Here is a 15,349-nt window from a genome sequence, read left to right on the forward strand (position 1 = left end):
AGTCCATTTGCATCCATATAAAAAAACCCAACACAATTAAATGGATAAAAATCATATCCATCAAAAAGCGTCGCACCCTTCTTTTTTTGCCATAATTGACTACTAAATCTACCCCAATATAGCAGTGGATATGCATAATCTTCCATAGAGTTCAGCTCATTTGCTTCATTTGATCATTTCACTCGCTTCATCAAAAAACTTGTATCATTTGATCTTTCCATAATTGACTACTGCATCCATATCTGAGTATGTTTCCAATCACATGATTTGCACCGAAATGTTTTTTTCTTGATGCAGAGATGAGGGTTTTAGCATCAAAGCATTCGAAATCACCAATCCATGGAAGAATCAAATATTGTGACCTTTGTTTCACAGGACAAATCATGAGCCAACTTTTCAACTAGGCCATCCGTGACATGCCTGTTCTCTTAAACATATTAACTATGGATAAGATTAACTCTTATGAAAAGCAACACCTGAGACTAAGCTCATATAGAACAGCAGTTTGGACTGTAATAATCTAAGGCAATGCCCAACATCTATTCAGCGAATAACCAATATGGGACTAAACACACACCTGCACGGATTCTCACATACTCTTTCCGCTTAAGCTCTGACGTCTTCGTCATGCTAAGGGTTCAATTCCATTCAAATCTAATCACAAGCACCACAATCGGTCCGTAGTCTGCCCTAATGGATCTGTGTTGTAGTGTAATCCTAGTCTACATAGGTTATGGCCGGGTCCGCTCTGATACCATTTGTAACAATTCGGGACCTTCCAAAATGGCTAGCCGGAAGATTTTATTTAGATTTTTTGATCCTACATGTAGGAAAATTTATCATAATTAAAACGGATTGAAACAAACTTACTTGTTATAGATATGGTTATATCACCAGCTTTCGGTCGAATCACAAATCGTAAGCGTAATTAAAGAATTGAAAAATCTTGATGATTACAATTCAAGAACCCTTTTTGCCCAAAAAATATGGAGAAAGATCACTCTTCTCTCTTTTTTTTTTATTTTGCAACTATGTGTATATATAAAGGTAGAAATTAACTGTCTTTGGCAATTATTAGATATCCAACAAATGCCTTGGAGGGTTGTCTCCCTTCAAATAAAATGGATCGGGTCGATCCATCATAGGCGAATCGATCCGACTTCAAAAATTAATACTATAAAAATATCTAAGATCTATCCAGTGAATAATGGATGTAGGACTAAATATATATTCACACGGATCTCACATAGACACGGAAGAAGCCCAAAAACAATAAAACCAGGAGATTCCAAAGGAGGTTTCAAACCCAGTGGGCTGGCTGACAAAAACCCCGTCCCGCGGCGTATCCTCGGTCCCCGTTCCACTTGTTCCCATACAAGAAGATAACATTTTAAATAAAAACAAAAGCTAAGGTTGTTCAGGTGCCAAAACACTTATTAAATTATTCCCTACGTTACACATATCTGGTTTGGTTTAGTTTTGTTAGGCTTAGCTAAGAGTGGTAGAGCAGGTTAACTATTCAAGACAGGTCCTGCATAAAAAAAGACAGGCCATGTGGGGGAAAGCTATCTATAAATCACTAAGGGGCCCCTTGCAACGCCAGAGGTTTTCATGGGATAGACGGGACCCAATCTTTATTCAAAGATTCAATGAGCTATATAGCTAGCAGAAGAGGATCCATATCTCCACCGAACTGCCATGATTAGGAGCATGGAATGGCACTTGTACATTTGGGATAACGATTCCTCCTCAGGTGCACTGTAACTAACATGTACTTTGGATGGGTTCCATTATTGCTTGCATAGCTCTGGAAATGGGTATATGGGATGCTTTCAGAAGGTCTCCCTTGATGTGTCATAGATGTCTCAATGGAGATTTTTATGCATGTGTTTGAAAAATAGCATTTTCCCTAATTTTTTTGGTACATAAAAAGGGCAAGAACCAATGAAAAAATTAACCCTGCTGGAAATCTACAACGAATGCATCAGCTGCCAATATAGTCTGCGAGGACGGTGGAATGGTGTCCCCCACAATCAAAGAAACATTCCTCTCCCAAGCTTGAGTGGCAACCCAATCAATCGAAACCTCTATAATGCGCAGGCTGCCTGCAAAGCGCTACACGGCCCTCGATGGCCGTCATCATCAGAAGATGGGCTGCCATCAAATGAGGTGGACCATCAAAGGGCAAGAACCAATGAAAAAGTTAACCCTGCTGGAAATCTACAACGAATGCATCAACTGCCAATATAGTATGTAAGGAGGGTGGAACGGTGTCCCCCACAATCAAAGAAACATTCCTCTCTCAAGCTTGAGCGGCAACCCAATCAATTGCTCATCCAAGATCCTTTATAATGTGTGGGCTGCCTGCAAAGTGCTACGCGGCCCTCGATGGCCGTCATCATCAAAAGATAGGCGACCATCAAATAAGGTGGATTGTCTTGTTTGATCGTCATCCATCTTCTGATGGCGGCCATCAAGGGTTGTATGGCACTCTGCGGTGCTGCTTGTGCAATATAGAGAATCTGTGGTCTCGATTGTTTGATTCCCCTTACGAAAAATATGGGTCATTTTAGAGGAACATGGCCCTCTTCCACTGTAATATGTCCTTCAACAATGAATTGCCTGCAAATAGAGATGAAGCATTGACCATGACCTTGATTATTAGAAGAGTTGATATTTTTGCCTAGATGGTTCATGATATTCTGATAAGGGCCTGTGCGTCTCGTATGCTTGATCTCTCCCTGTAACATGATTGTTTTGCCAAATTAGAGTTGTACATGTTGCAAGTCCATAGCTAACACTTTTCTCGTTACAAGTTAACAAAAAGTTACGGTCTAGCAATTTTAGTAGCTTGCTTCAAATCCTCAAACTTGGTCGGGTCTACCGGTCTAGATCGAGCTCGGTTGGCTCCGGTAGTCTAGTTCTGGTCGGTATTGTCCAATTTGTTCTTATAAATCCAATTTCGTGCTAAAATCATGTTGCAGTACTAATGTAGCTCGAATAGGTTAGATTGAGCCGAACAGGGAATCCAGACGCACTTTGCCAATACCTAGCCCTTATTGCCCAACCTAACTCCAAAAATTTAGGTCGAGCTCACGTTAGGCTAGTCTGTAAGCAGAGAAGGTGCATTCATCCTAAATTGAACTGTGTTACGCGAACGAGCTTGTCGGATTAGGTTGAGGACATCTGATTCTTTTGTGATGGCGGACTTTATTCCTCTTGGGATAATTCTAGGGATAACTTCTGTGGGCCCAAAGTGGAACTCTGGCCCACAAGAAAATATATGTTGATGTGTCATTTTTGTAATGACAATCGAACTGCCCGTAATCCGACTTTTATGAATAAGGTTATAAACCACCAAGGGCTGTCGGACACGTGGCAGTGAGAACCTTGGTGCTCAGCCCATAGGGAAGGAAGACCAGAACCAGGTCAAGACCAAACCCACCTTGGATTCACGACCCTCCATTCACACTTTCCAGTAGCTGAAAAGGGTTGGGAAAGTGTGGGATTCTCTTAACCCAGGTGTGGCCTCTTCCACTCCCTTTGGAGGATCAGTTGGATAAGCACAAGCTTCTCTTCACCCTTTATTGATGCCTTCTTATTCCACTCCACAGTCTCCATACGCTTCTCACCAACTTGTAGACAAAGGTCGACTTTTATGAGGGTAAGGCTCAAGAAATGAAATAAAGCAGGCAAGCGCAATCACACCCGACCAACCCAGTGTTAGATTTGATATCTCTAGAGACGAGTCATCCTTTTGAAATAATGATGCTTTTGATGCACAGATCTCTCTCTCTCTCTCTCACACACACACACACAGTAGCACACATCGTCTTTCTTTTTTTTTTTTGCTAGAACGGATGATTCATATAATACGTGTACGGATACACCCAATAAAATCGGAAAACAAAATATCACGAAACTTACAAGACAGCTCTCTATCCTCCGCCCATATGATGCTATCGGTATGGTTAGCCACGTAGGTGACCACCCAGTCCGCAATCTCATTGGCTTCTCTAAACACATGCTTCGTCTAGACAACCCCTCCATTCCTCATTATCATTCAGATATCACGAAGCAATGGATGGTCACCGGCAGCGACCCTCGGACTTTCTTGGATCTAGCTGATGACCGTAGCCGAATCACCATCTAAGATAACTGAACTAGATGATAGCACATGCTGAGCATGTCGAAGACCTACCCAGGCAGCCCTCAGCTCCGCACTGCCTTTTATGCAAAGAGATAATGCTGGATCATCTTAACGTATCTTAATCTAAGCGAATATTGTCTAATAACTTCTTTCCTAGATGTGCTCCTGCTCTGGACAGTAAAAAGCAAATGTGATTCCAAATGGTTTTGATGTGATTCCAATCTCAGATGCCTCTATCAAATTCTTTTTACTACACCAAATCTATGTTGTGTATGAAGGAGACTAACTTCATATATTTGTCAGACGATCAACATAATGCTAACATGGGGTCGCATGAGAATAAAAGCTGGAAAATCATAATAGATAAATATGACCTCTTGAGATTTTACTCAAAAACAAAATAAAAAAACATCGAGATGCCGGCTTTTCCACTCCCAAAAATCCAGAAGAATCATATAAAGGTGAAATAAATCTACATTATTGAAAAAAGTAAGATCGCGACTCCTATATTGCAAAATTTCAACAATTAACTGCATAAAGAAAATACATTATCCACCTGCATCAGTTGGCCGAAGATTGGGTCAAACCAACCACTTAACTAGAAAAAAATATTAGTTGGACCAAATCTACCAGCTTAACAGTGGATAGTCTAGTCATCGACAAAAAACAAGAAAAAAAGGAAGCGGATCCATGTTGCTTTCTGGTTGGACAGGTCCACCGCTGAGTTGGTGGACCCGGGCCAACTAATAATTTCTCCTCAAATTAGACTATATCATGTAATATCTTTCTAGATCAAGTTTGCCGAAAGCAGAATATTAGAAGGCAAGTATAAGGGAACCTCGGCCAGAGCTAAGCCTGATCGACTCACACATGCTTCCTAACCATGGTCAGCCGAATCATATCAAACCATTCTCTTTGCCTCCTATTGGTTTTGCAAACCTGATCTCTACTTCCTCAGTAAAGGAGGAAAATATTCCCATGGTATCTTGGATTCATAACGTAAGGAATCATCAGATGCCACCAAAATGCCCTCCTATCCACTCCACCTGACCCCCTTCCCTATAGAGTGGGAGATAAAGTTCAAGCAACCGAAAGTTAGGCCCTGTTTGGGGGAGCTTTTGGAGGGCCAGAAAGCACTTTCTGGCCCTCCAAAAGTACTTTTAGATGAAAAACTGTGTTTGGTAAATTTTTCGAAAAGCTGTTTCAGCTTTTGCGGGAAGCTGAAAACAGCTTTTGGGAGAAAGCTCCAATTTGGAGCTTTTGGGAGGAAGCTGTTTCAGCTTTTTCGGAAAGCTGTATTTTTGACAAAAATGCCCATATTAAAATAACATAATTACATAGTTTGTCCCTTTATAAACCTAAAAATCTGCTGGAGCCAAGAACCCTAGCCATCAGACTCCCTTCCGTAAGAAAAGGTATTTTTCTTTTCAATTTTTGGATGCATCTCTTGAACCACATTTTAGAAGAAAATTTTTTTTCATACCTTCCAAAATCAATCTATTGTTTTTTTTTTTATCATCAACCTTGCGGCCGACGCTGAGGTCCTCCTCGAGCGTGGACCACAAAGAAGAGCCCTTGGACCGCGAAAAATTATTTTATGGGAAATTATGGGAAATTATTATGGAAAATTATTTTATACTAATAATTTTAATATTTTATACTTTTATTTTTGTATTATACTATAAATATAATATCATATTATATTATATCATAATACATTAATATGTTATGTTAAATAATTTAATATTATGTTATATTATGAAAAATTAATTTATACTAATAATTATAATATTTTACACCTTTATTTTTGTATTATACTATAAATATAATATCATATTATATTATATCATAATACATTAATATGTTATGTTAAATAATTTAATATTATGTTATATTATGAAAAATTAATTTATACTAATAATTATAATATTTTATACCTTTATTATTATATTATACTATAAATATTGTATTATATTACATTACATTATAATACATTAATATGTTATTTTAAATAATTTAATATTATGTTATATTATGAGAAATTAATTTATACTAATAATTATAATATTTTATACTTTTATTATTTTATTACACTATAAATATAATATATATTACATTATATCATAATACATTAATATGTTATGTTAAATAATTTAATATTATGTTATATTACCAAATATTAATTTACTCTAATAATTATATTACTATTATGCTATATTAACATAATATTATTTTATATTATAATAATATTATACTATATCGTATATTTATGTATTAATTTATGTTATGTTTTATTATGTTCTGTTGTATAATATTATGCAATGTCCTTTATGGTAATTTTGTCATACAAAAGTACTTTCTCAGTTTGTTTACCAAATACCAAATAAAGTACCACAGCACTTTACGAATATAGTTACCAAACATCAAACAGCTTTTTATAACAGCTCTACTTCAGACAGCTCTACTTCTAACAGCTCTACTTCCAACAGCTCTACTGCCAACAGCTCCCCCAAACAGGGCCTTAGCCAGTGTCCATTAGGAAGTGGGAGATGGGACCCTAGAACGTTGACTGGAGTCAAGCGAGAAGGCACCTGCCTATAAAGAATGGCATGGGGACCCAAACGGCCCTAGCAACCCAAAACAGAGAAGCCCTTGGCTCTTGTGCATACCTGAGCTATTCTTGTGCATGGCAACCAAGACCCACCTCGCTAAGGTAGGGAAAGAGGCCTTCGACATTCTGGACGAGTGCCTGGTCCGGAAGAGAAGGCCACCACCACCTTATGCAAGCTACCACCCCAAGCCAGTCCAAAGCAATACTGCTCCAAAGAAAGAGCCAATTTATAGCACCCAAGCTACTGAACTCGGGGGGGTTTTGTTTGTGTCGCACCCGCACCGTGGCCGGGTGCTCCACTAAGGTCTGCATGGATGCTACGTAGCTTAGCTTTTTATACGGCTTGCTTCTATGTATGTACCATGTAACATCATAACATGGTGTATTAGTATTTAGAAGCAATATAATACTACTAGCTGTTTGGCAAAATCTAGTTTATTTGATTTGTTTTGATGGGTGTCTAGTTTGCATATGTGATATGGTTGCCTAGTGGCCACAGCCGTATTGGAGCTTTTACAAAGGAGGGAGCTTTCATTTTGGAGTGAGTTTGTTGTATCTCTGGGCCCGGAGAGGTTGATGGTGTGGAAAAGACCTGCTGATGTTAAAAAAGAAGGAGGCCATTAAAGGTTGCCTCGGTTAGCTTTAATAGCCTCAGCTAGCCATGATTATCTTGGACCAAATATGTTTGTTTGTCCTGGGGCCTCTAATGATTTTCATTTTTCTTCTCTCTGTCTGTCTATCTGTCTACCTATCTATCTGTCTATTTGTCTTTTGATCTATGTGTGCGCACCCGAGTCTTCGTTTGCTAGCTTCTTTTCTTAAGCCAGGCTCTTCGCTAACAAATTGGGTGCCCCACAGAGGCTAAAATAGCGGAAAAGGCCTGCAAATACATACCACTATACTAGCTAGCTAGGGTCTAGAGCAATGTTTGCATGGTAGCTTTCATTGTCCATGGCAATTATTCCAGCAATATGATAAGTTAATATTCGAAAGATGTGTTTGGTTGCTACGAAAATCCATTGAAAAACTAAGTTTTCTTGGGAGGACTGATTTTTCTAATTATTTATTTTAGTAGAGAATTGATAAATTCAGAGAATATATAACTAGTTTTCCATTGAACTTTTCGATTTTCATGAAAAGTCCTCTTTTTCTTTTCCTTTTAATGGATTTCGTTGCAACCAAACATATTCTAAAGGCCTGGGAAAGGATGCAAAGAGAACGAAGATATGGATTTGATGGGGCATGGATTCCACTATGCCAATAAATTAGAAATAAGGAAATTCTATCACTTTTTTTGAAACAGAATTTGTTGCTCAAACTAGTACTAGACTGGCTAACAATTACATGTTCAATTGGTTGGCACCTTTTCCCTAAATGCTTGCCCTTGAAGGAGATTAATTGGTCATCAACTAACTACAATAAATGATAAAAAATATAAGGTCAATCAAAATTTGGTTAATTATTTATGCATAACACTAGAATGAACTGTGTTTGACCTCTTGTCGCTCACACGAAGGGCCATATTTGGATACTTACTTACTGGAATTAACTTTCTAAAGGAAGTTAGCAGGATAACGAGGAGTTATTCACACAGGTAACTCCCCATAACTACCAAGGAAGTAGTTATTAGGTCAAAAAAACTACTAGAAAATGGTAGTTTGAAAATAAGTACTTATCTGGATCATAAAAAGGAAAAAAAGCTTTATTCATACATACTTGACTATCCCGATATTGGATAAGGCTTCTAGCTTCTTCCATATACTGTGATGAATGCTAAGAGGATTCTCCAATATACTTTAGTACGAATTCCATAGCTGTTTTAATGTTGGTCCATTTTTCATTTATGCTTGCATCATATTTTTCACATTTTGAGTTTTAGTTCATGACTCAAAACTCATCCTAAATGACTATGATCAGATGTTACCTTCTTGATTATTGAACTAGTACTAGAACATCAGGGCACATCAATTTGTTGATTATTTACTAGGTCAGATCAAGTTTTCGATTATATTGTATAAGCTAGCCAAACCAAATAGCATGATGTGTCATCTTGATAAAAGGAAAATAGATAAAAAGAACCTTTCTCAAATTCTATTTCATTCTCAAGGAGTTGTTTTTGTAAATGTTTCTTCCACCATTTCCCTCAGATGAATGGTCTCCTTCCCATCACAATTGTCCCTACTCATGATAGTGATGGACCCATCAGTAATGGGCTCATGGTCCTTGGGCCCAGCCCATAGTCTTTCCTTAATTCTAACGCCAGAGCCATTAAAAACTTCGTTGCCTTCGCTTCCGCTCGAGGCATTAACCTCAGGGAAATCGTGGCTATGGCGGCGTTGGCACGACGCAGCGTTTCCTCTCTCCTCTCCCGAGCTCTCGCCTCCTCTCCTCCTCTGAGGTCGCCCCTCTCCCTCCCTTCTCCTCTTCATCCCTTCCGCCTCTCCATCGCCGTCCTGGAGACGCTCCACCGTTCGCCGGCGCTGTGGGCCGTGCCGGCGAGGCTGAAGACGACCTCCGGGTCGGGATACTCGCCCCTCAATGATCCTTCTCCCAACTGGAGCAACCGGCCCCCCAAGGAGACCATCCTCCTCGACGGCTGCGACTACGAGCACTGGCTCATCGTAATGGAGTTCCCCGAAAACCCTAAACCCTCCGAGGACGAGATGATCGCCGCCTACGTCAAGACCCTTGCCTCTGTCGTCGGGAGGTAAGAAACTAGGAATCTCTCGGAGAATTCTATATCTCGTTGTTTTGATTCTGGCTTAAATTTGTGAGCTTTGTGCTTTGGGACTCAGTGAGGAGGAGGCAAAGAAGAAGATTTACTCGGTATGCACCACAACTTACACGGGGTTTGGGGCTTTGATCTCGGAAGAGCTTTCTTACAAAGTTAAAGGTATTGGGTGGATGAATTTCGATCGTTTTGAATGGAAAAATGGTTTCTTGGTGAAAGCAATTCGATCTGTTATTTCTGTTGTGGAATGGAAGTGATATGATCTCTTATGTGGTAGGACTGCCTGGAGTTCTTTGGGTATTGCCGGATTCCTATTTAGATGTGCCCAACAAGGACTATGGAGGTTGGTGCAACCACTAAACATGGTTTCATGGACCTTTTATTTCTGGAAAATAGAGTAGATTTGAATTGATTGGTTGATTCTCTAGTCATTTTCTTTGTTTGTGTTTTGGTCTTCAATCATGTTGAATTGTTGCCTTTTGTGGTAGATTGGATTGTGGCAGTTATTTTGCTGATAATGATATTTATCTTGTTTAAATCCAATAGGGGATCTTTTTATTGACGGTAAGGTCATACATAGACCCCAGTTTCGGTTCAATGAGAGGCAGCAGACGAGGGGCAGGCCACGTCCTCGATATGATAGGCGGAGAGAAACTATGCAGGTCGAAAGAAGAGAACCAATGCAGAGAGGTGGGTGGGCACAGGATCAGAGACAACCCAATTCACAGCAAATGTCTGAGAATCCACAGCAAGGATATCAGAGTGGACAACAACCCATGTCAGAGCAAATGCCGCAGAAATCACAGCAACAATACCAGAGTGAGGTACCAAGGGAAGGGAATTGAGGTTCGTGAGACTTGGGTTTTGAATTGCTTTAAGTGACATGGTAATCATTGTGGTTCTCATGAACATAGCATGTAAAAGGACTCCATTTAAGTGGATATTCTAACATTCTAGTCTGATATAAGTATTTCATCTTTGTTGATCTTGTGGTAATATTATAAGGTACTCATGCAGCAGTGTTTCTATGAACGTGGTAGAGACTGTATGAGATTGATTTCTTGGCATTTTACTTGCTGACTTAGATATTTGATATTGCTTTTTACTTGCGGTGGATGTGCAAGATAATACATGTTCTCATCCCTAAAAACAACTTCCTATAAAAAAAATCATGACTTGTAGCAATACTGTTGTGAAACATGTTTCGATGTTCCACATTGTGGTAGTATTTTGTTGTTTAGTATTACTCGTTTAACCTCCTTTCTTTTTTCCAGGAAAAAAATTTGCTGGTAGAAAAATCTCTTAAGTAAGCAGCTTAACACTCCATTTTTCATATTAATTGGAAACTTGAGGCCAATTGATTATAGCAGTTCCGGTTTCTATTTGCTGTATGATATGGGCCATAAGAAGTCGGACGCTGTGAATGTCCTCATCCTCTTTTCAACTTCTTAAACTTTGTTGTGGCGGTTACAACTTTGAATCTGGAGCCAAAGTTAGTGTGTTCTCATGTGATTGAACTGCATCCATGGCATAATCCATATCCAGTTGCTCCTTAGGATTGTGGCTTTGGTCTTCTAGTTATTCAATTTATTTCTGTTATGAATATCCTTCATGAGATTCATAGCTCCTTTTGGAAATGTGCTTTTGGTGAAAAACATCAACAATGGATGTACCGACAAAAGAAAAAAATGAAGATCATGCTATTGCTTGATGACTGAATGTTAGTTCAACAGCCTTCATAACCTAGTGTAGGATGCATACCATGAGCAGCAAGATATCATTCTTTGGTAGGGAGACAAGATATCTACCCATCTTTACAGTAGCTTATGGTAGGGAGACAACTTACATTCATACTTTGTCTATTTAGGCATCATCAACTTGAATTCAGTTTTTCCTTGATAAAACTTGGTAGGTTCATTTATCACATGCTTGCTGTAAGGTGGAGTGTAATATGGACAACTGCAGGGATGTTTTGGTGCAATGTTAGCAAATGGGAAGTGGGGATGGCATAATTTGGTTTCTTAGTCAAAAATTTTCAATTGCATTGCTTTTATTTGTTATTGTCAAACAAGTTCTGGCACCGATGCACAGAGAGCCCTGCTTATGCAAGGTTGATTGAGGCTTTTTATGTTTAGCATGATATGCGGCTGTGGATTAGTCAACTTGATGGAAGTTTTCCATTGTTTTACTGTAAAATACCTTGAAATACTAAACTGAATTGATCGGAACTGAGGAGGAGGATAATTTGATGGGACAAAAGCTGAGACTCTAGACTTTAGTATGGAGTCTGTTGTTCTTAAAGAGTGAAGGATATCAATCTTATGTTGCCTGGGAAAAGGTTATTGCGGTTTGGCAGTGGAAAGTAGAGCTTCGTTACAGAAATTTGAGAACATAAGATGCTATTCCCAAGTTGACACAAAAGCCAAGCGGCTTATACAGAAAGGAGATCAAAAAAATGCTGAATCATTTTGTGGGGCACAGATATCATGTGCATAGTGACAGGTGCCTACAACTTTATGTTTTTGACTAATAACTGTTGTGAAAATGTTTTGTAAGATGCTTGTGGTGGCATGAAGTTACAAGAGGATGTAAATATTTGATGTTTTCGAAATTCAAATGGAGTTTTCTTGTATGCCGAATGTGTTATTTATGTCTTTTTTTATTTTGAACTATTGAAAATTTTACGTCGTAGTGGGTGAGTATGATGCAAATGTGGAGATGATTACAATGATTAACGCTTGCTAAATTTAGTATTGTATTTGAGTGATGCACCTGAATTTTCAGTCTTAGATTGTCTATTCACCGATGGCAATGTTTCATTGCCAAAATAAAGAAGGAAAAAAATACCAATTATGATGCTTAATCTGATATAGATGGTGGAAACTTCCCAGTGATGTTCCTATACATATAAATAATGGAGAGAGTTCTCATCATTTTTTATATTTTGGCTGGACCATAAGTATAATCTATGGATCCACCATATGCTGATTATTGTTGGTCATAAGAGAGATAACTGAGGGTTGGGTAGTCGGTTGCAGTAAAGATTTGTATGGCAGAGAAATAGTGGTCTGGCCTTTTAAGAATTCTAATTTGAGAGTTATTCACAGTTCTTTCTTCTTTTTCTTCTTTTTTTCTATGCTTTACAATAAAACAAAAATATCATTCCATCTGTATGATTGATTTTACTTTTGCTAGCGTGCTTATCTAAAATTTCAGCCTTCAAGTATTTCTATTTCTCAGACCACAGATGTGCTATGTTCATCGTTATATTCTCATCATCATGGATTCTTCACTACTTTTTCCTTTTATAATCAACTAGTTATAATGCAGATGGCTACTGTAAGTATTTTATTTACAGAATAAGTTTCTAAAAAGATTTAAACATGAATCAGGTGCTAAGATTTTTTTGTAATTGTTTAATATTTGTTTGATGTATAGTTTTCAATCTAGATGAGTTTTAAGTGCTATAGCCGACAGATTACCATGGATTTTGGATTTTGAAGGACGTGACTTTTATTGTGCATGGTGTCGCAGAAATCCCAACATAAGATAGTTGAGGACATTGAGATGTTGTTTAGGTTAAACCTGAGCATTAATATCGGGATTAGAATCTTTAAAATAATTAATAACATCTCATGTAAAGGTTGATACTGGTGTTGTAGCTGAAATCAAGTTATAGTGGTTAGAACTTTTATATAGATCTAGATCATGTAATAAAGGTTGATATTAGGATTGTGTTGCATATCAGTGTAAGCATTGATAGCTGCGGTTTCATAGATGGCTATGCACATTGGAAATTTAAAGCCAAAGGATCATCAGTTTGCTTTATATAATATCACAAATAATATGGATAGATTACTCAAGGGTTAAGTTAAAAACCAATGTATATCTGTGGGAATAAATAACATTTCATTATGTGGTGATTTTGGAGGTGCTTATAAGATTCAACATCCTCTCATGTATCACACCTGTTCTCTAATTCATGCAGGAAATGGAGATATAAAGCCATGATCTGTGATGAGTGCCATGGGCAGAAATGAGATTCCAATTAGTAAAACTAGATCGAAAGATATGTCATTCAACGTTTAATTATCAGTACAAGAATGTCAAGAAAATTTTCATCCCTTGTATGCACATTATGGGACTTTAGCTATTTAGGCAATCTCGGTAATGACTTTTGAACCTTAGTTAGCGCGAGCTTTGTCACTGTCATAAATCGGCAAAGGAGGGTGGTACGTGATTTCAAGGGTTATTATCCCAAAAATATATAAATTTTTTAGTTAAAACAAAATTTAAATCTAATGAAGAAGAAGATTGAACTAAAATGAATAGATATAAGGTTAAATCGCCGTGCAAATTCTATCTCCAAAATTAATTTCACTTATTTGCAATTCAACTCGGCTTTAATTTAAACTAGCCAGGATGGACTATATGAATTTTTTTTCCCCATTTTACTAGATTTAGGACTACACTTTCTAGAAGAGATTAAAATGTCCAAGTTCTCTCGTATTACTTCAAACCCTAATCTTTATCTGTCCTTCCTTCTACATACATCAAGTCATTTTTTCAATGGAACAAAATCACAAAAACAACAAGAATGTCAACCGGCAGCCTATAGAAACCAAAAGCCAAAGCAGTGGAATTGAAATAAAGGTGTCTCTTTGGGGACATCCGGTGAAATTAGAAATTAAGCCACAATGTTGGTGAGAGGTCGAAGTTGTAAAAAGCTCGTAGGCTTGCCATAACCATCCAACGCTAGACAGAAAAAACTCCATCCGCTTCCACCCAAGTTAGGCCTTATTTAGGGGAGCTATTAGTAGTAGAGCTTTTGGAAGTAGAGCTGTTGGAAATAGAGCTGTCTGAAGCAGAGCGTTTATAAAAAACTATTTGTTGTTTGGTAACTACATTTCTAAAGTGCTGTAACACTTTAACATGTGTTTGGTAAACAAACTAAGAGAGTACTTTTGTGTGACAAAATGACCATAAGGGACATTACCAGTATTATATAACAGAGCATAATAAAATATAATATGTATTAATACATAAATATATGATATAGTATATATTAATGTAATGTAATATAATATTATTATAATATAGTACTATAACATTATGTATTATAGAATAATAATTTAATATAATATTAAATTATTTAATATAACATATCAATATCAATGTATTATGATATAATGTAATATAATATTATATTTATAGTATAATACAATAATAAATATATAAAATATTATAATTATTAGTGTAAATTAATTTTTCATCCTTCTAATAATCATTTATCTCTCTAACAAATTTTCTAGCTAGGTGATAAAATTGGTTAAATAATTACTAATATTTTTATTTATTTATTTATTTATTTAGATCAGATTATTTGCCACTTACTCATTATTTTTCTTTTATTTATTTATTTATTTATTATTTTATTTCATTGAAATATAGAGAGGTCGCCGGCTATGGGTGGTGGCTGCCATGGTAGCTGCCACCATGGGCAGCCACGAGCTCCCAAAATAAAACAAAAAAATGAACAAAAAAGAAGATGAAGAAGGAACAGAGGCGGTGGCGTTGAGAGGAACAAGAAGATAGAGAGGGAGAGGGAGAGGATGGGTGTGAGAAGAAGAGGCGGGATGAGGGTTTTGAGAAAAAAAAGTGTAATTTAAATGGAAGTATTTTGGTCCAAAAAACAGCTTCCCGACAAAGCTAAAAACAGTATTTTTGGAAAGCTCCAAATTGGAGCTTCTCCCTAAAATCAAAAATTTTATCAAATATCATTTTTTATCTAAAAGTATTTTTGGAGGGCCAAAAAGTACTTTTTGCCCTCCAAAAGCTCCCCAAACAGGACCTTAGC

At 37.4% G+C, this 15,349-nt stretch overlaps 1 protein-coding gene across 1 annotated transcript; it reads left to right on the plus strand.

The window, feature by feature from the left end:
* Window positions 1-9,041: 9,041 nt before the first annotated feature.
* Window positions 9,042-10,564, plus strand: LOC103703638 (multiple organellar RNA editing factor 3, mitochondrial-like). The gene is made up of 4 exons (XM_008786556.4): window positions 9,042-9,468; window positions 9,557-9,654; window positions 9,770-9,835; window positions 10,039-10,564. The coding sequence occupies exons 1-4, from the start codon at window positions 9,089-9,091 to the stop codon at window positions 10,335-10,337; spliced, it is 843 nt and encodes a 280-aa protein (XP_008784778.1). The 5' UTR covers window positions 9,042-9,088; the 3' UTR covers window positions 10,338-10,564.
* Window positions 10,565-15,349: the final 4,785 nt, after the last annotated feature.

Source organism: Phoenix dactylifera, unplaced genomic scaffold, assembly GCF_009389715.1.
Source record: "Phoenix dactylifera cultivar Barhee BC4 unplaced genomic scaffold, palm_55x_up_171113_PBpolish2nd_filt_p 000366F, whole genome shotgun sequence".
In the NCBI taxonomy this organism is placed as follows: Eukaryota; Viridiplantae; Streptophyta; class Magnoliopsida; order Arecales; family Arecaceae; genus Phoenix; species Phoenix dactylifera.